The following is a 21,663-nucleotide window of genomic DNA, read 5'->3' as shown; positions in this document are numbered from 1 at the left end:
ACGTTAAGCTGTGAGTGAGCGAGTACACATCACTGTGAAGGCCGCTTTCAGAGTCTCTGCTCCTCTGGCCGCGGTGGTGAACGCAGGCGTGGGAAATCCTCCACTATGAATCGACTGGTTATTAGTGGACATTTCTGGCTCGTGCTATTTTTAGAACACGGTGCTGATCCTGTAGTGTTCACTCCACTCCGGCTTTTCGAGCTGCTCCCCTCCTGGCTGTCAATGAACGAGCGTCCTCCCCCACGAATATGCGTGTTATTGCTTTTCCCACCTGTATTCGGACGAACCCCGCCTCCTGCTCTAGGATTGGCTACTAGTTTGTACTCAGTGTGCTGTGATTGGCTGTAGTATCTACTCTCCTACGCTGCGATTGACTAGTAATATGAAATTTCCTGTGCTAGCATTAGCAAATAGGCTAGCATATAGCCTCTTGCGCTGTGACTGGGCAAAGATGGCTTATGATTGGCTAATAGTATCCTGCTTCTGCGCTAGGATTGGCTAGTAGTTCAAAACATGGTACTCAACATCAGATGCATGTAAAAATATACATATAACAGTGCACACATGCATACATTTGCTAGGAGGATGTACATAACTACATACAATCTTGAAGTACATACATGCTTTAAGAGTTCCAGTGGCTGTATTAATATAATGGTCCATCTCCTTTTCAAAGGCAGCAGAAATGGACCTTTTGCATGAGAATTCACACTTGTGAATATAAAACATAGCCATTAAAAGTATTAGATATATCATATATACATGTGTGCATTTAGCTCTCTGATTTTCTCAAAGACCAAATAATATGTTTCCTCAAAAACAATATATTTTTATGAATAATATGAACAATAAATCAACCAAGGTTTAACCATTTTTTTCATGTATTGAAAATATTAAAATAGGTGAATAACTGTCTCTGCATGGTTGCTACAAAATGGACCAGGTAGTTAAGTAATTAGGTATTGTGTGTGTATGTATGTATGTGTGTATATATATATATATATATATATATATATATATATATATATATATATATATATATATATATATAGTTTAACTTAATCAAATATTACAACACTTTTCAGTCTTACAGCAAACTTAAATCCTTATATACCTACTACGACATTTATTTCAGAGGCTCAATAAATAAATTCTTTCGAGTAAGAAAACTTTGAGGCGTGGCCTACATTTACCTTATTTTGTGGCAGGTAGTTCATTTTTTTATTCATGCATTTATTCATAACAATTATAACACACATCCCTACAACATAGGTCAATATTATACTAAATGCTAAAATACTAATTAACAGTCGCAAAATAATATAAAATATCATAAAATGAAATTCAAACAACAAACAGACTAGATAAGTAATTAACATTTTAAAAATCCTAATGATAATCAGACACTGGGGGAATCAGAATAAGTTGCAAAGCTCCAGATAATCTGAGGAAAGTGTCTCTTCTTATCACTGATCAATTTAAGGGCAGTGATCCAGTGTTCAATTTCTATTAACAACTACAATCGCAGGAATTGAATCAGAGGTTTATGAATAAAATGATTTCCAGATAATATAAGATAATTAACAACATGTTCAAAAGCAGTATCTCACAAGCACTCCACTGTTTCTGAGGCAACATCCCACCAGCCAATCCCAGCGCAGGGGAGCGGGGCTTGTCGGAATGCGGGCGTGAAAAGAAAATCCGCTCTCTTTACGTGTCTCCGTCGCTCCGCCCACGCGCGGCCAGTGAGGGTTTTTTCGCTTTTTTTCGTTGCGTCCATTTTTTTCCCTGTATTTAAGAAATCTTGAAGAATCACCCAACCTGGAGGGAAGGAGGAAGGCAGAACAGAAGGGAGCGGAGGAGGAGAGCCAGAGGAGAGCGGACCTGAGAGCGGGACTCGACGTGTTTTGAATACATTAAGGATGCCAGGAGCCTTTTCTTGCAGGATGACGGCGACGAGGATGGGGAGGATTTAACATGACTGCAAAATAAACTAAAATCAAAGGCAAGAGCTGACACTGACACTTCACCCCTCTGCCAGGGCCAGGTGATGGACAGATGGCGGGCTGTAGTCTGTACAGCTGGAATACACGTTGTTTTTCCTCGCGCTGTTTCCTGTTGTGTCCTCAGATGAGCAGCTGGAGAGATTTTAGAGTAGATGCTAGTTCCCCGTTGCTATCAGCGTTCCTCTGTTTCTGAACCTCCTTTAGGACCAAGGACGTTCCAACTCGACCAGTTTTGTGGCAGATAGGTTATAAAATCCCTCTATTATACGTCCAGCTCCTCGTGTTTGGTGTAAAAGACTAGCTGAATGACGGCCACCATCATAGCCTGCACGAAGCCGAAGTTAGCCTCTTATTCTCCGGCTTCCTTTTCGAATTTTTCCGTTCCACCTTAAATGCGGCAGCTGAGCGGCGCTGCACGGGCGCCGGAATGGAACGGCTGCACCATTTAAGGTAGAACGGGGAAATTAGTAATAGGAAGCCAACTCTAACCTCGTATAGCGTCGTTTCAGGTAAAAATTAGTGCAAGCTGGCTCGGGTTTAAGCTTGTCGGTGTTGTTTTTTTTTTTTCCAGCAAGTGGCCGTGAAGATGTCCGCTCCTCTCGGGCCCCGAGGCGGGCCGGCCGCGGTGCTGCCGGACATGCCGGACCTGAGCCACCTCACCGAGGAGGAGAGGAGGATCATCCTGGACGTGATGGACCGTCAGCGGCGAGAGGAGGAGAAGGAGCAGTCCATGCTGAAGTAAGCCCAGGGCTGCAGCCCTGAGTAGCGTTAGCCGTGTGTGCTGGAGACGGGCTAGGCCGGGTCTTGGTGTCTTTTGGTGCTTCAGGTCATGAGAACTGATGTGATTTTTGATTTTGCGTGCGGTTCTGGTTCTTGATTTGCGTGCCGGAGAACATCAGGGAAGCTTCTAACCACGTTGCCATGTTTTAGCCAGCCTCATCATATCCTTTCAGCCTTGAATCCAGGCCTGCTTGGCTCTCTAGCCATGTTGGCTATTGAGAGACGCCATTTTTCACTCTTTTTGACATTTTACATCACACCGTGCAACAAATTTACGTCATTTACGCTCAGATCGCCCTTTCTAGCTTCTGACCCGTCGAGGCTGTCAGATTTAGAGCAGGCAGAGAGAGGATCTGGTTGATGTATTGAGCTTCAGCTGCTGTAATGCTAGCAGGGAGCGTTTTCAGCACCCCGGCGCTGTCCACTCCTGCTACACCAATCTGGCTCGTTCTGGTCGAGCTTACAGGGGAACTCCACCATTTTTTCAACATTTCTGTATCATTTAGTCCTTGAGCAGTAAACAGAGCCATTCAGAGCGGTTTGATGTGAAATGGTTCATTGTAGAGAAACTTAGAGACTCTGATTTGTTTACAGTGGTGGTGATAGGAACCAGGGGTCACATTACATTACATTTACTATCCACAACCACCAGAGAAGCTGCAAGCTGCAAAATAGGTATTAAAAATAATAATGAAAATAATACGTTTTCTTTGAGGGACTATTTTGCCTTACAACACCCTGCATGTATCCCTCCGCCATGAGTGGATTAAAATAGACGGATTAAAATGCAAACTGTCCTTAAACAAAGTGTCAGAGATCCGCCAGCATATATCTAACTACTTCATGTAAAAACTTTCTGTGAGGGAGCTTTTATAGGTGGACGTCTGGTTCCTGTCACCACCGCTGTGATCAAGACTGACTCTGTAGGTCTCAAACCACTCTGGACGACTTTGTTTACATCTCAATCATTTCATCCTGCAAAATTTTTGGAAAAGCGGTGGAGTTCCCCTTTAAGTAGTCTTTGTAGAGACACTATATGTCCTGGCACTTCTTCTAATTAGTGAATTCAGCTCATTCAGCTACTTTAAGGTGCACCCATTGCTGACACAGGCATGCAGTTGTGCACACAGCTTGTATAATCTCCATAGAAAAGCATTGCCAATGCTTTAGAGCAGCCTCAGGTCGTCATGCCTAATACCGAGCTAGAGGGGTACAAAGCCCCCCAGCATAGGGCTGTGAAGCAGTGGGGCTGTGTTCTCTGTAGTGAAGTGTTCCGTCGAGTACCTTTGGGATGATTCGTGATCCAGGACTTATCATCCAACATCCTCAGTAATCAAATCCTCACAGCAATGTACCAACATCTAGAGGAAAGCCACCCCAGAAGAGTAGATTCTGTTACTACAAAGGGAGGAAAACTTTGTATTAATTGGAAGAAACCTTAAATAAACTGACATCTACTAAGTTTTGGACGTAGAGTGTAGTTCATATTATTAATACAGCTCCATTCATTTGGGTAGATTTATATGAGCTCGTTGTGAATATGAATGCCTGCTCTGTTATCTTCAGAATGAGCCCACATTGAAATGGTCTGATAATATGATGCCACCATAATATGATGGCTTTCTGATCAATATAGTGAGATGATTTAATCTATGAAATTAATAAACAGGATGTATATATATAACAGTGTTATATACCTGTACTGCCTTTTGGTTTCAAGCTCTTGTATAACATGGTGTAGGTATTATTTAGAAAGGCAGTGAATTTTGTCTGCTACTGATCTGCTTGTAATCATGTGTTTGACTAAACTCAGAGCACATGGCTCTGAATTTCAGATCTCTGTCTCAGTGAAATTCCCCATTAAGTCAAACACAGTTTAATTGTGGCATTTATATCTTTAGTACACTATGACCATTGATTTAGAATGGCATATGCTGTCAAACTCTGGTCATCTCCTGGTCAGCATCTGCTGTCAAAGTCTGGCTGTCTTAACTCCTGGCCATCTCTAAGCAGAGCTACACTCTTAAGATGGGGTCCCATAAAGGGTTCTCCTGCTCTTTCACCCCTCATTACTCGCTAGCAGCTCAACACAGGGCCTGGGCATTTCACACATTTCAGAGGGCTGATTACTTCATATGTATATATATATGCCTGGCATGTCAGTACTGCATTTCATGATATCTTATGCATTAATACAGATTTCAGCTCATGAGAGATGGTTAAATTGTTCATATATCAAGTGTTTTGCAACGACTTTAAATGTGGCTCAGATTTCAGAGTGCCTGAACAGTGTAGCTGTCAGTTTTATAATTTATATTTTGGCAGGACTTCACAATAAGACTGGCCTTGTAAAGGCTTTATGAATGATTTAAATATGAGTTCATTAATGGTTACGTGTTAGGTCATAAATATCTTAAAAATCATGAATAAGCAGTTATAACACATGAATAAAAAGGACAACAGTGACCTCTTGCTTGCCAAATGGTGAGCCCACATACTGTTACTATAGTTTAAGCTGTTAAACCACAGATCTTGTTGGCTACTTATCTTACTTTATCTTCTCCAACAGCCAGCATTAGTGTTGGGTTGGAATTGTGGTAATAAGGTATAGCACGGTATTTAAAAACTATAATGGTGTATGATGGCTGCGTTATGATTTCTGTTCCACATCTGGAGAGCCAGATAAACACATTCCATCCATTTATATTTTATAGAGAGGCTTACTGATAGGTGGTGCTGATAGAAAGGGGAAAAATTAGAGCCTGGAAAAACTTAGAAAAACTGTGCGTGACAGCAGCTCAGTGACGACGACTGCCTTAAAAGTTTTGAGTTACTTGAACGTCAGATAATAAGGTGATGGGGTGATTTTAAGGCAGTCTGGACGCTAACTTTTTAAAATTAAAAACAATTGTTTTTCACAGTGTGTTTGATTTCAACCTTCACTTTAACACCGGTCACTTGAGTTTGCGCTCAGGTATCCACTAAACAGGCATCATTTTAGCATCAGTTAGCTGAAACCCAGCCTGTGCTGTGCTGTGATGTGCGGCACATTTGGCCTGCTAACCAAGCTCTCATTAGCTTAGCCAAAACGCTACAGTCCCAAACACAACAACAGACATCAGACATCAGTTTTTTATCATCTGCACTTGTTTGAGCAGAGCAGCAGTTAGTCAGAATCAAACCTGTACTGTGGACTGTGTAGCCGGCTTGCTAAGCTAATATTAAATTAGCTGTTAAGCTGACCATGGAACAGGTTTGATCTTGCCTTTCTATCCCCTCAGCGGCAATTGCCCAACAACACTCCCTCAGATTTTAATCATTATTAGCTGAACTTGTGTCGGTGCTTCAGTTAGCCAGAATCAGACAAGTTCTGTGGTGAGCAGAGCTGTTATACTAGGTAAGCGAATGGTAACCAGCTTCTCTCTCCTAGTTAGCAGCACTGTTGAACATTTAGTAATGGGAAATAATTGTTTTGTGGTGAGCAGAGCTGTTATCTTGCTGGTTCAGCTAGAGCTAACAAGCTCCTCTCTCCTAGTTAGCAGCACGGTTGGACATTTAGCAGTTGTTAGGTAGATTAGATTAGTGACGATTTAAAGGTGTGGAATTGTGTGGTTTACCGTGATACCCTAGTGTTTATGACCTAATAAAAAACCACTAATACACAAATTTTAAACCATCAATAAACCCTTTATAAGGGTCTTATTGTAAAGTGGTGCTGATATTTTGATGGATTGTGTTCTTGATTTTAGTCTTGCTGTTTAATGGCTAATTGCAGAGTAACAACGGTCAGTTATTGGCCAAAGTTTTCATCCTTGGTTTGGTAAGTCTCCGTTTGGTGATTAACTTTATAAAACAAGTCATTCCGGTTCTGTAAAATCTGATTGGCTGAGCCGTTCGGTGCCATTGTTTGAGCAGGAAAACCACCAAAGTGGCCCTGCAGGGTCAGAGTTGAGCACTCCTGGTGTAGGGCCTCTTTCATCTACGCTCACCTGCCTCATCTGTTCACATGCTCTCGGAGCATGCTCAGTAGTAGCTACATGGTCAGGAAAAGCAAACGAATGACGTGTTGCACGTTCTCACGAGGGCCCCTCTGTACCCGGATTTGTTTGCTTTAGCCTTTGGAACGATTGTGACAGCTTACAGAGCCGTAATGGAGGCTGTGTAGTGGCGCTTTCTCGTCATTAGTTAAATATTAATGCTGGTGGGCGTGCGGAAACCGAGCAGAGATGGTGCAATACTTATGGTTAAAGTGACTCATCGACTCGAAGCCTCAGCCACCTCGATGCTGGTGTGTGAATCATCCTATACACACTCACTCTCTCACATGCTATTCAGCATTTGGCCACTTTGTCGTTTCTCAGTCAGAGGACAAGAAAGAAAGTGAATGAGCTTTAGCTCGCTGCCTCCAGCCCTCGTGTCAATAATGAGGATCGTCATTGGTTACCACCCGAGCCTTTGATCTGCTGGCATATTGTGTGGTGTAGAGTTACAAAACAGCAGAGCGAGCTAGGTAGCTCATGACTAATGCGTACGTAGACCTCATGTCTTCTCTTTGTCAGAGGGCTGCAGTTGGCTCGGGCTTTGTCATGTGTTCCCCCGGCCTGCTTCGTCTATTTTTATTTTTTTCAGAGGGAGGCCGTTCACAGGGTATTGTAAGGTTATTGAAGAGGCAGTACTTTCGACCATGTCAGCTCAATACGGCTTTTAAATATTCATAATGGATGGTTAAATATGAATATTTGACCCCCTTGCGGTTTGAGTATGCATGCATACCTCTAATAGGACTCGCTGTGCCATTTGAAGGGCTTATCCTGCTTTTTTCTGTATGACATTTGTGTAGTTTTATGTACCAAAATCAGACATAATTCATTTTTAGATGTCCATTTTCCATGTACTCTTTATGCCTATATGCCTTTAAGAATGATATATAAAATTGAACCCTTTTCTCATTGGCTGCCTAGTATTGTTCCCTATTTAAAAAAAGCAGTCAGGGCTTAAACACTCCTTATAACTTCAGCATGAATGTGTGAAGCTAAACTGCTGTAAGCTTGATAGGAGTATTTATCGCTGCTGTTGAAACAAAACCTCGTATCTCCAAAATGGTAACTTTACAGGAGAAGGAAAAAACCTACTTTACTTTTAATGTAAGTCAATGGAACCAGGCGTTTTTCCAAGTCATTTTGGGCCATTTCTTTTGGTCCATTCATCATGAAATTTACACACAGTGTAAAGGACAACAGGCATTTTAATATGTAAGAAAAAAAATGACAAAAATGGAGATACAAGGTTTTGCCAACAGCAGTGATATGCAGGGCTGGAACACAAAAGAACCTCATTCTAAGAGTAAAAGGAAAGACAGAACGGTGTTCTGGTTCAGGTCTCAAAAACACAGGTAGCTATTTTCACAGAGAAAAAGTGTGTATAGTTGTTTTAGTCTGTTCTAAAGTGCGTGCATGGAGCAAAGTGTTGAAGTTCGGTCTTTAGCCTGCAGCCCCTTCAGCCAATGGTCAGCCCACCCAGTCTTCATGTTAATGACTGTCAATATGCCATATTTTTGGAGAGTGAAGGCAGCCAAGAAATCCACAATCAGTAATAAAAGTGGTGTTTCACTTTCCAATTTTTTTTACACCACGGTAGCATTTAGTAGTTTACTTAGTGTGATTAATATTATTTGTTGCGGAAAGTTTTAGTCAGTGAGCTCAGTTTAAAATGTCCATGATATTTGAGCATATTAATATAAGGTACCATAATGACTGATACCCAGCTAGTTAGCAGGGCAATGTCAGCCATTCATTGTGAGCTTAGTATCTCAGTATAAATGTATCTAATGTAAACGTAACTGGACACTTTTGACAGTCTAGACCTCGTAATGAAAGAGGTAGTTTAATATTTCTGATGGTTGTCTTGACAAGCGTTTGACGATTTGCTTTGTAGTTTCTGCCTTGTTGAAAAGCCTATTTGGATTCCTGCCTGTTGTGGTGCAAGTTAACAGAAGTTTCAACAAAAGTGCCATTAACTTGGTGTTATTCTATGGTGGTGTTAATTTAAGTTTCTGAAAATGTCTATACCTTTTAGCTTATGAACACCTTCGGTGACGTTTTGCAGTATTTAAAGAGCCACATTTTATTCCATTTTCCATACTGTTTTCAATAAATATTGAAATGGTATCATCTGTATTGAAGAAAAATAATGTTAAATAGGTTTAATCCCCTGTATTTAATCAAAGTATTAGTGATTTAACTCAGGGGATGAAAATGCCTGGACTGGATGGCGACCTAGATTTATTTCCAACAATCACTTAAAGGTACTGTTGTTGGCAATGTGCAGAATTTTAGTGTTTTTGCTGTTTTAGTTAAAGTCAGACACCCCGATGTAAAGGTGAAGTGAGGCTTCTAAGAAAAAATAGTCAAGCTTTCAACTTTTTCATATTTTAATGCAGGAAGTGCACTATATTTAAGCACTTATTGACTGATTATAAAAATCCATGAATGGAAAGGTCATTTTAAGGTGTATTTTATTGTGAAAATGCCCCAGAAACAGGTATTTTAGGATGTGTTTTTGCAAAAAACACAATGATACAATTACATATATGCAAACAATACGTTACATATATGCACCCCTGTGTAAATCATTTTGGCTTTTGTTTCATCACAAAGACAGGAATTCAAAACAGATGTTTTTGCAGTGTATTTTCCATATACAGACTGTATAGACCGGAAACTCTAATATAAAAAGATCAGGATTCAGTTTTCCATGAGACGGATGCTTTAATATAACATTATGTTGTACTTTTATTTTGTAATTTTTACTGACCAGTGACAGGCCTTCACAGAAGTACAGGTTTCTCCGTATTAATAGCGTTAGCCTGGCTTTACAGTAGGGTTGCAGCTAATGATTATTTTCGTTGTTCATTAATCTGTTGCTTATTTTCTCGATTAGTTGTTTGATCTATAAAATGTCAGAAAATGGTGAAAAATGTCGATCAGTGTTTTCCAAAGCCCAAGATGACATCCTCAAATGACCTTTCAGTTTGGTGTCCCAGAGGAGTAAAGAAACCAGAAAATATTCAAATTTAAGAAGCAGAAATCAGAGAATTTTCACTTTTTTAAACTTACTCAAACCGATTAATCGATTACCAAATTATTTGGCGATTAATTTAATGGTTGACAACTAATCGATTAATTGTTGCAGCTCTACTTTACAGTGAAAATTTGAACTACCATCTTAAAAGCGTCGTTTGGAGCAATGAATACCTTTTGCTTCTCTAAAGCACCTTTCGATGAATGATTTTTAAAAGAACAATTTTTGTATTTGAGATCTCTAGAACATTAGTGTGATGTTGCAAATGCTTTTCACTAGTAAGCAAGATTTAGAGCTAGCATTATTCATATATATTATATCCTTCTGGCTACAAAACATCATCTGCGGTCACACTGAAAATAATAGTGCTTTGAATTTGCTTGACGTGTTCAAATGTGTACATTATGTAGACACGAATGAAGTAGATCATTACATCAACACAACATTTACCAAAAGTGTACTTTTACATCTTTGTTTCATTTTTATGTGAACAAACTACAAAATAAGCAGTCTAGTTCTGTAGATCACAATACAGCAGGCTAACAATGTCATGTTAGCGCTAGCTAGCTAGCTAGCTGAATAGCTAATTGAGCTGACTGCTAACTAGAAAATTCTAGAAAATACTAGAAAAGCAAGATTATTTCGAGAGACCATCTTCTGTTGTCCATTATGTGTTGATTGTAATGAATCAGTTAAAATGTTATTGTTTGACCTGATCACTTGGTGCGTTACCTGGTATTTGATTGGCTGTTTCATGAAATGTGTTTGACAAAGTATTGACAGTTGCGGTTGTTACAGCTGAGTTTCAAACAAGTTTCGAGTAGTTGCAGGAGGCTTTAATTTCATGTATACCCCAAATAACAGAAAAGTTGAAGGATACAAGAAAGTTTCACTCTGTACTGTTAACCTTAGTTTGGAAAATGCAGTTTTGTGCTCACAGTGCAAACTCCTAAGATCACATACAGCTCAGTTCATGGATGTTTCTCTCTTATGTAGATCCTAAACTCTAGAACAGCATTCCGGAGAATATTAGGAATGCAAGCTTGACAGGTGTTTTTAAATCCAGATTAAAACATATTTGTTTAGGCTAGCAAATGCCTGGGAGCACTGTGGCTCATTTTCTCCTATATCGTTTGTCATTGTGCTGTTATTTTCATTTGGACAATAGCGTTTTGTCTTACTTTAATATAACATTGTGTTGAGTACTTTTATTTTGTATTTTTTCACTGATCAATGATGGGGCTTCACAGCATTGATAGCATTAGGCTGGCTTTATCTTACTTAAATTCTTATTTAAAGCACTCAGAGATTTTATAACCACGATGAAAGGTACTATATAAATAATATTGTTATTATAAATCAAATTCAATGAAAATTACGTATGAAAAGTAATCTACATAGTCTCTAAAGAAGACATGATTGACCTCTCAGTTGATCGGACACAGTTGACCTGCTCCTCTGCTGTTTGGGCTCCGTCTCAGTCTTTGTCCGAGCTGCGTCTGGACAGTGGTGAAGGAGAGCAGGGGGTCAACTGGTTAACTGTTCTCTGATGAGGTTTTTCAGTTGTGGCTGTGGCATCACGTTGTACCCTGTGCCCCTGCAGTAGCACTGTAACCATGGCACCAGGACAAAGGATTCTCCTCACAGAGAACACGCACACAAACGCTACAGGCTGGGAATCCAAGCCAAGGAATCCTGGGAGAACCGAGGCACGGAGGAAGCTTCGGAGTGTTTGCCAACTTACTGTCATCTTACAAAGAGAAGAAGATTTTAATCCAGGAAAGCAGTGACTGAGTGAGATGATGATGATGATGATGATGATGATGATGATCAGAGTAGAGGATTAGACTGTGATGAAGAAGAGAGACAGAAAGGTCTGAAGTCTGAAGTTTGTTTCTTTAGGTTTGCACTGGAGCTCCAAGGCTGATGTAGCTAACAAATAATGGTATCACATTCTAGAGAACGATATGACACACAAGATTGGAAACCACATAAGCAGGTCTATGTGAGATTACTTACCACCTTGATCTGCATTGAGGCAAGCATGCGATGCTTTTGAATTAAGGCATTAATGCTGGTGATGGATCAAAAGTGATATATTTAGGAGGAAACTTGACAGAGCTACAGAACTTTTAAGGACTTGCTAAATAATACTGAATATTAAAAGCTGTAACATTATGAAAATAAAATACTTCATGGTCTCCCAAAGGCATCTAAAGCTGAATGGAAAGGCCTTAGGCTAGGCCTGCACTCGATGACTTCTAAAACAGAGAGCATCGCAAACTTAATGTCCATCTTTAACAGAATTTCTTATAATAATGAGTTTCGGCAAGGAAAAGCAGTCCACTGCTCACCTGGCGGAGATCGCGGACGTCTCTTCACCTTTTTTTCTCTCTTCTAGCTCTCTCATTGGCTGTTGCCTGAATCACTTGCTCTGTTACATCGCTGACCATCTCACTGCAGGACTTGTAAGCATTTTCAGTTATAAAAATCAAACATGATTGAAAATAATAGAGGGCCTCTGATTACTTCAGAGGTGGCACGGTGGTGCAGTGGGTAGCGCTGTCGCTTCACAGTAAGAAGGGCCTGGCTTTGATTCCCGGCCGGGCAACCAGGGTCCTTTCTGTGTGGAGTTTGCATGATCTCCCCGTGTCTGCGTGGGTTTCCTCCCACAGTCCAAAGACATGCAGTCAGGCTAAATTGCCGCTAGGTGTGAATGTGTGTGTATGTCTGTCTGCCCTGTGATGGACTGGCGACCTGTCCAGGGTGTATACTGCCTTCCGCCCAATGACAGCTGGGATAGGCTCCAGCCCCCCCACCCCGACGACCCAGAAGGATAAGCAGTTTAGATGATGTGTGTGTGTGATTACTGGTTTGTATCCTCTCTCAAACTACCAGATCATCTTTGCCATCGATCACTTCTGATTGAGCTCCTGACCTGGAAAATGGCTTCAGATTGTGAAAATTTGTCAGAAGGGGCAAATCAGACTTAAAATCTGGCATGCAGTGTAGACCCAGCTTTACATATACAGTTGTATTCAAAAGAAGACTGTGTTATTGAAGATGAGTGAAGAACTAATGGTAGGACTGATGACTCATAATAATGGCGCATTTCAAGGTCTGGGATGTATTAGACGGTAAGTGAACAGTCAGTGTTTCATGCGGGACTAACAGGCAAGCGTGAAGACCTGAGCAACTTTGACAAGGGCCGAACCGTTATGGCCCGAAGACTCGGACCATCTCCAAAACTGCAACACTTGCGGGGTGCTCCCGGTCAGCAGTGCAGAGTACCTACCGACAGTGGTCTGAAGAGGGACAAACCACAAACTTGCAACAGGAGTGTTGGGCATCCCAGGGCTCATTGATTTGCAGGGATAGCAAAGGCTATCCCTCTAGGTCTAAACTGACAGAAGTCACAGAAATGTTTAATTATGTCACATTAAATGAAGCCAAAGACCATTCCGAGCCCCAATGCTAACCCCTGTCCACTGTCGAAAGATCCTACAGTGAGCATGAGAGCATTAAAACTGGACCTTGGGGCAATGGAAGAAGGTTGCCTGGCCCAATGAGCCCCTGTTTTCTTTTACATCATGTGGACAAAAAAACTGTACGTGTGCACAGTTTACCTGGGGAAGTGATGCCACCAGGATGCACTGTAGGAAGAAGGCAAGCTGGTGGATGGAATGTGACACTCTGGGCAATGTTCTGCTAGGAATCCCAGGGTCCGTCATTCATATGGACATCAGTTTGACACGTGCCACCTGCCTAAATAATGTTCTGAACCAGGTACAACCCTTCAAGGCAGACATATTCCCTGATGCCATTGGCCTCTATCAGCAGGATAATGCACCCTGCTACACTGTTTGGGAATGGTTTAAGGAACATGATGTTTAAGAAGTTGCCCTGGCCTTCAAATTCTCAAGATCTCAATCCAGTTGAGCATCTGTGGGATGTGTTGGAATCAAAAGTCAGATCCTGTGGATTTACCTCGCAACTTACAGGACTAGATTTGCTTCTAATGTCTTGGTGTCAGATACGAGAAGGCACCTTTGTAGTTTTTGTGATGTCCATGCCTTGGCGGGTCAGAGCAGTTTTGGTGTCACATGGAGGACCAGCATATTAATCAGGTGGTCATAATGTTCTGGTTTTGTATGATTGGAAATATCTGCCTAGAGTGAGCACATTTGCTCATAGGCCCTGTAAGATTCTCTTTGTTTGATGCTGCACCTTTACACCCAACAAAGATCCCCATTTTTTCTTGTCATTATCAGCTGCTTCAAAAATGCCCTGTTCCTCCAGCACCCATCATAATAGCAGCGGTCATGAGGTGAATAGAGTGCAGTTCTTATTCTGAGGAATGTGCATTAGACACACTCATGGCCCATATTCCCCTCCACCATGTACTACTCTCCCTGCTTCTCCCTTCCCCCCTCACTCTGAGAGCCCCCAGGGGTCAGGACACTGTGAGGGCAAACACACGCCACATGGCCTTGTTACACTTGTGAACATGCCTTTAAGAGCGTGTGCAGTACTATAGTAAAACCAGTGGTTCCCAGTCCTGCTTCTGGAGTATGCCTGTCCTCTGTCCTCGCTGGATTTGGCTATATTGTGTAAATGCAATGATGAGATGACATACAGTGCTGTGCAAAAGTCAGAAACCACACTTCATTTATTTATTTTCCACTCAAAACAGCTGTTAAGGAAATTTTTTATTTAGGAGATACTTCCGAGGGGATCATATATATATAAGATACAAGAAACTTGTAGAAATGAGGAGAATATTAAAGGAGAATAAATGACCACAAGTGAAAAAACTGAAGTTAGAAAAAAGGAATTATAAGGTATAGAGAAAATGGGACTCCTAACAACCATGCAAGACCTGGGTGGCAAAGGGGTGGCAAGTAGTTCTGACAAGGTGTCAATGCTTACAGACAGTTATTACAGATGTTAATGACCGGTGGGCGAGCCGGGGTAGAGGGAGAGTTGTTGGAGAGTTATTCCACCAATAGCAAAACAACTCTTCCTTTAAAGGCACAAACACCTGCCCCACAGTGAGCTGGGAGCCAGTGATGTGGCAGAAATTTTGGGGTGGCATCTGGGACGGCCAGTCAGATTTCAGGGTGGACACCGGCCACTCTAGCCACCCCTTTAATAACAAGCATGGTCTTGCCTCAGATCGGAGGTTTCTGTCAATCCTTCCATTGTGAGAAGACACTGTAGGCCTGAAAGGACGTGTAGCTGTCAAGAAGCCCTTACTGTGGGAGGAAAACTGTCCACCCCAGAGCCCAGACCTCAACATCACTGAATGTGTTTGGGATTACTTGGACTGTGAGAAGCAAAAAGTGCAACCAACTTCTAAGACTAAACTTTATATGTATATAAAAATAACCCTGCAGATTCTTTGGAAAACTCGTCTCTCTGACTTGCACAATACTGTAATCAATTGTATGGATATTTATGCAATATGTTACAATTCACTGTAGCTGAGTTTTACAACAGAGGTGAAAAATGTGCACAATAATAGATGTTTTTTTCTCTTTCTCAATTCAGCAGACCATCATTTACAACACTAATGCATAAGTGATGGTGAATTGCTGTGGTACAGTAACCTTATAGGCTGTTGATCTGTAGGAAAACATGCTCTCATTTATACTTAATTTCACTTTAGAGGTCTGAAGTTATGGTCTAGTTTTACATTATGCATTTCCTTGCTCTTTTCAATGAGCTATAAATAAATAAACAAAATATAAGAATAGTCATTCAAGGCGTGTAGGCCACAGACATCTAGGAGGGATAACAAAGTCCTCCTGAACTGAAACGAGTGCAAAAACATTAATATGTGGAAACCACTGGTAGAGACCTACGTATGTGAAGGCTCGGCAGGCTCTGTAATGGAGCGTTTGGTGTTTTGTTCAGTGAATTAGCTTATCTGTTGTTGCTTCTCCACTCGCGAACTGTTTTCAAGCCATTTGGGCAGCTGCTTAGGTTCATAGGCAGGGGAGACAGTGGTATTATATTGCAGCACTCTTAAAGAGCTTGTAGTTAAAGGGATAGTTCAGCCAGATAGTGCTAGCAATGAGAATGACCTACAGTGCTTTAGAATGTCAAGGTATATTAGCAAAGGCACCATATCATATATTTTTCATACATGTTGTTGTTTTCTTGTTTTTGTGACCTGTTTATGGTGTTTTTGTGTTGTTTTACACCAAAAATGGCCATAATTAATTTTTACCTGACTGTTTTCCAACCCCTCTTTATCCCTTCATGAATTAAACAGGCTGTTTTTGTTGCTGTGCCTTCGAGACAGATGCAGTTGTATGCAACAATTTGAACACTTGTGGTCAAATTACATGTTATCTTGTTTTTTTAAGTGAAAATAAATTAACACATCGTCTACAGAGAACACAACATGTGTGCACATGACATGTCTTATGTTTTACCTTATCCAACATGAAGAGCAGTAATTGTACATTAAAATGTGCAGAAGTGTGTTCTCTGTATAGGCTATGTGAGCTTTTTTTCACTTACATAATCAACAAAATATGTAATTTGACCAGAGGCACCGCTTTTGCATATAACTGTATATGTAAATGAGCTCTGTTCTGATTGGCTGCCGTGTATTGTGCCTCATTCGAAAAGCGGTCTGGACTGAAACACTCCTTATAACTTCATTGTGAATGGGTGGGGCTAAACAGTTGTCAGGTGAATAGGCAAATGTATGATAATACATAAAAAATCATTTAAATTTGGCTGTTTTTGCAGATTCTTTGACGGAACAGTTTGGTTTCACCAAACCTGCCAAAATGGCTACTAACCTGGAAACTAATAGCCACCGGTTTGCATCCTGTCGTTGTGTAGGTTAAGCAATGGCTGCTTGTTTTGATATATTGTGAGCAACATTAGCTTTTCCCATGGAAATGAACTGGAGCTGGAGCATTAGGGCAGTTTAGCGGCTCGGGGCACAGAGTGGAACAGCGTGGCACAGAACGGGCCGACGTGGTGTACAGTACAGCTCTGCTATTACGTAATAGCCTTGAAGCACGGAAAGAGAAAGCCAGAGAGAGAGAGTGAGTGCAGTCACTAGCCACGTGAAGCTATGCTAGAAACAGTGAGGTTATAAACGCACCTGTCAGCGCGTCCTCCAGCTCATGAAGCGTTCAGTCTTTTCCGAGAGATCCTAATGTGTTTTTGTTAAAGCTAAATGATTTGATTGTTGTTAACATTCTAGTTGTCTGGCATTGATTTTGAAGTGTGTTGAGGGTGTTGAGTTTTCCCAGAACGTTGGTGTGAAAGCATGTTGTGGTTTGCTAAGATTACAGGAGATTTCAGAATCAGTGTTTTCAGTGGTGGTTAAATGTATAAAATGATTTTGATGTCCCTGTTGAAAAAAAAACAGCAAGGACCAGCAAGCATTTTATACTGTTTTAAGCTGGTATGTGCTGGTTTATGCTGGTCTGGTGCTGATTTAGCTGGTCACCCATGCTGGTTGACCAGCATACCAGCATCAAAACACAACATATGCCTTTTTAGTGGTGATCGGCTGTGCTAGTCTTTGCTGGTTTTTCTAGCAGTGATGCTAATCTTGTGCGGCCTCACAGGTTCAGCAAACCAGGAAGCTGTAATAAAATCCTTGAGGAGCTTATAGTGAAAGGAATACTTAAACCAAATAGTATTTGCAATGGAGATAAACTTTAGTGCTTAAAATAGACTTGGTCAAGTTAAAATATTGAAGGAATAGATAAAGAAAAATGCTACTGTTGCCAACCGCAAATGACACCATGCTAAGTGGTGACTACTGGAAACTAGAAAGCCATTAAAAAGTAATCAGAATCATTTGTGCAAACTCGTTGCCTTTTGGCAAAATTTGTCGTTTTGAATGCTGAATATGTGACATGAATTGTGTAGATTTGTAGAGCTGTTAATATTATGAAGGGGTTGTAAACAGACAATTCTTAGGGAGAATCTCATAGATATAGTACTGAATTTTTGACGTTATTCAAAAATTCGTTAGTGGTGACGTTATTTTATTTTTCCCTTTTTTGATTTCTTTCTTTGATATCTTTCGAAAGATTTAACATTTGTGAATTGTTAGCAACCAAGACAAACAGCTTCCATTTACTTTTTGTCTGAAATAATGTAGAACATGTAGATTTTTTGGGCTGTTGGACCCTCTATGAGAGCTAAACACCCGTCTAGTGGCAATAATAATAATAATAATTAATAACAATAATTTTATTTATATAGCACTTTTCATGCCGGTGGCAGCTCAAAGTGCTTTACAGACAGGTGATAAAACATAGTTATAGAAAAGATCATTAGTACTTAATTAGAATCAGAAGAATCAGAATCATTGGGATCCAAGCATTTTGTGCCTTATGAAGTCAGTAGGAGACAAATGATGTGCAACGTTTTAGAAAGGGCTCCATTCATCGTAGATATGGGGTCTTAAAAGGACATTTCTGGACATTTCTGCTAAGTTTCATACACACTGACCTTTTGGCCTTTGTAGGGTGTTCAACAGCTTGTTGAACTCATTGTACTAAATAATTCTACTGCAATTACCTATTTGTTTTACTCCCAGATTAATTTTCATGTTAAAATCACTAAAATGTTCTCCCAGGTGTGATGCCGCCAGACTCCGTCCTGTACCTGTAGAACACCAAGAATGAAGTTATAACTAATATCCAGAATGCCTAAAATTTCAGGTTGCAAATGACTTTACAAGGATGACTATAAATAGTAATAATAATAATGATAATAGATCTTTATTATTTATCATTTAATATCTTCTTGTTGGTCCTAAAATGCTTCCAAAATGTAAAAATACCTTTTTGTGTCTACTTTATAACATTTAAATCTACATTGTGTAAGTTATCACTGTATATAAATTATTGAATGTAATATGACAGTGATGTATCAGTGAGTCCAGACTTTTGAATGGTTGTGTAGATCAAAAAGTGCTATGCACTGCACACTCTATAGGGTTCTGGGATGTTCCACCATCTGCCGTTCAAGGGTCATTGTTTGACGAAGCTTCTCGTGCAGAAAGCCCCCCTGGGGGTGGTTCAGTGGCCACAGAAAGGTCATCTTCAGCGTGCTTTTGTGTTTGAACACCATAGCTGCTGCTGTTCCCAGAGGACAAGAGAAAGGGGAGGAGTAGAAACAGAAAGAGTAAAAAGGCTGTGCTGTGTGGTTTGAGCAGGGACAGGTGCAGGAGTTTGAAGGAGAAATATGGTGGTGGTTCCTCGTGAGCTGATTGGATGGAGGAGCCTTGCTGGACTATGAATAGACTGTGGTGAACCAAAAGATCTGAGCGGTGAAATGTTTGTTTGAAGCAGTATTTCAGCTGAAAGTCTAATGTACACAGTTTTCCCTGTTCACTTTAGTCTAATTCATCAAGTAAGATGTTTATTTGGTGTCTGAAGTTTGCTACTTTAGTTTTGCACTGGAGCTACAAGGCTAATGTAGCTAACAAGTAACGAAAGCTCGTAACTCACAATTAGTATTTCAGTCTTCCACTGGACTCAACCTGCATCAAGTTGTCAAATAATCATAAATAGACTTGGTTAGGTGGTTTCTGATGTTGTAGGACATGCAGCTATCCAGGGGTAGACATTGCCTGTTGTCCTGAGGCCATGGCAACCACATTTTTTGGTGTTTTTTCCTTTGCGAGACCCAGGGCCTGTTTATTTTGAATGCTTGTTTATTGTAAATACAGTGTACATCAAGGAGCCAAATATCAGGCCTCTAATAGTACTTTTCGATTATCACTGGGTAACGTAAATCTTCTGTCCTATTTTTTCCTCGTTTAGTTTCGATTCTTCATTCTTTGTTCCTACATGCATTTGCTGTGTTTTTGTTTTGCTATGCGGTGTCAACCAGCTGAGGATGGTTCTGCTTTAGAGTCTTGGGCTCAACCCCATTACACCCCTCGCCCCTACCTCTTGGCTCTTACCCTTCCGTTTTGTGCGTTCATGTCTGGGGTAGGGTGTCCCGAAGTTTGTTGAGATAGAGGGGTAGGGAGAAGTGTTAGGGCTACATGGCCTTCGAAATGGGGGGAGGATAGGAGAAAAAAAGAAAAACCGGCAAGATGGCTGCGCAAGCGACCAAAGAAACCCACAAATATGAGAATTTTCTCAGTTAAAAATGACCATAACCACTGTATTATCTTAGTTTAATGTTGTTTCAATGTATTATGGTCCTTCTCTTCATAACAAGCATAAAAAATCACTAGTAGTTTGCTGATGTTTCGGTTGCTAGCTAGCTAAATTTCCTGTTCCACCTTAAATTGTGCAGCAGTTACATTTTGGCGCCTTAGTTAGCAGAACTGCTGCATCATTTAAGGTGGAACGAGAAAATTCGAACAAGAAGCTGGTGAATATCTGTCATATGATGCCCTAAATGTAACTAAAGCCCAGCAGTGAGAAGCTGAACTTTACCCTCCTCTGCTGTCACTGCAGACTGGCAGGGTCGCCTACAGAGCAGCGCTAGTAGCTGTTAATGAAGTAATGTTCTTTTTTATTTGAGGGTCCCATTTCATAGGGGAAGATTTCAACCACTACCCCTTGTAACTCAGTTTCAAGGGGCAAGGTGACACTCGAAAACAAGGGGCAGGGGTAAAAATAAGAAATGGATTTTAATCTTGGTTCTTCTCAAGGTTTCCTCTTCTTGCTCCGAAGGAGATTTTCTTGCCACTGTTGCCCCTGGCTTGCTCATTTGGGCCTTTGACCCGCATTTTGTCCATTGCAAAAAAGCGCTATATAAAAAAATCCTGAATTTAATTGAACAAAATTTTTGCCATGTTTTAATTCAGTCCTTCAAAATAATGGAAAATTTGCAAATTTTCCTTTTGAGTCTTGGTTCCTCTCAGTGTCTCTCTCAACTGTACCTGCTGACTGACACTGGGGTCTGTCTCCGTAGAAGACACCACCTGCATAAGGAGCCTGCTTGTAGTGCTGCATGCTTGAGAAATGTGTACATGTGTTCATGTGATATCTAATCACATTACGTACCACAATCGCATTAGGAGAACCCTACACCTCACTTCTGAACAGTCTAGCTGAACAGAGCTCTGCTAATATACTGAGCATTAGGTTAATGTTTCCTTTTAAGTAGACAAGCTCCTGCCCTTCTGATATAATGCCACTGCCCCAAAGGGATTAGCAGCTTTTTAATGTATAAATGAAAGCAACAGGCAATAATACTGTGTATTACAGTGAACGCATACAGAATATACATTTTTAATGTGGCTGATATAAAAGGGAGTTTGTGATGTGTGTACCTGTATGGAATTTGCCTGTAGGTCAGTATTGATGATGGTGAATATGCATGTAGTGGCTGAATCCACAGGATGAGCATGTTTTTAAAATGTTTTTAATACAAAATTGCACATTTTCTTTGTCTGTTTGAAATATATTATCATATTAAAGCCAAGTAGGCTTATTTTGAGGAAAACAATATCGCATGCAAATGTTTTGACACTCTTGTGACAGCACTTCCTTCAGAATAATGCAAGACTCAGTACTATGCTTAAATATTTCAGGTGTTTATTCCAGTTTTGGGCAATATGTGCTTTTTATAATACAGGGAATTCCATCAGTTTTCCAAAATTCCTGCATAGGTCAGTCATACATAGACAGAGCAATTCAGAGTGGTTTGATGTGAAATGGTTTACTGTAGAACAGCTAACCAACTCAGATTTCTTTACAGCGGTGGTGATAGGAACCAGGGGTTGTGGTGTGTACAGCACCATTATAACCACTTTATTTACATCCAAAACCAACAGTGAACCTACACT

General features: G+C 40.6%; 1 protein-coding gene across 1 annotated transcript in view; it reads left to right on the top strand.

Annotated features, from left to right (window-relative positions):
- The first annotated feature begins 2,592 nt into the window (after positions 1-2,592).
- The window catches only part of LOC118798505 (regulating synaptic membrane exocytosis protein 2-like), an 81,675-nt gene continuing 62,604 nt past the window's right edge, over positions 2,593-21,663 (top strand). The window contains exon 1 of the mRNA XM_036557883.1: positions 2,593-2,744. Within this exon, the coding sequence (XP_036413776.1) occupies positions 2,593-2,744 (152 nt within the window). The remainder of the gene's footprint in view (positions 2,745-21,663) is intronic.

This window comes from Colossoma macropomum, unplaced genomic scaffold (genome assembly GCF_904425465.1).
Source record: "Colossoma macropomum unplaced genomic scaffold, Colossoma_macropomum, whole genome shotgun sequence".
Classification (NCBI taxonomy): domain Eukaryota; kingdom Metazoa; phylum Chordata; class Actinopteri; order Characiformes; family Serrasalmidae; genus Colossoma; species Colossoma macropomum.
This window is presented reverse-complemented; position numbering and strand designations above follow the sequence as displayed.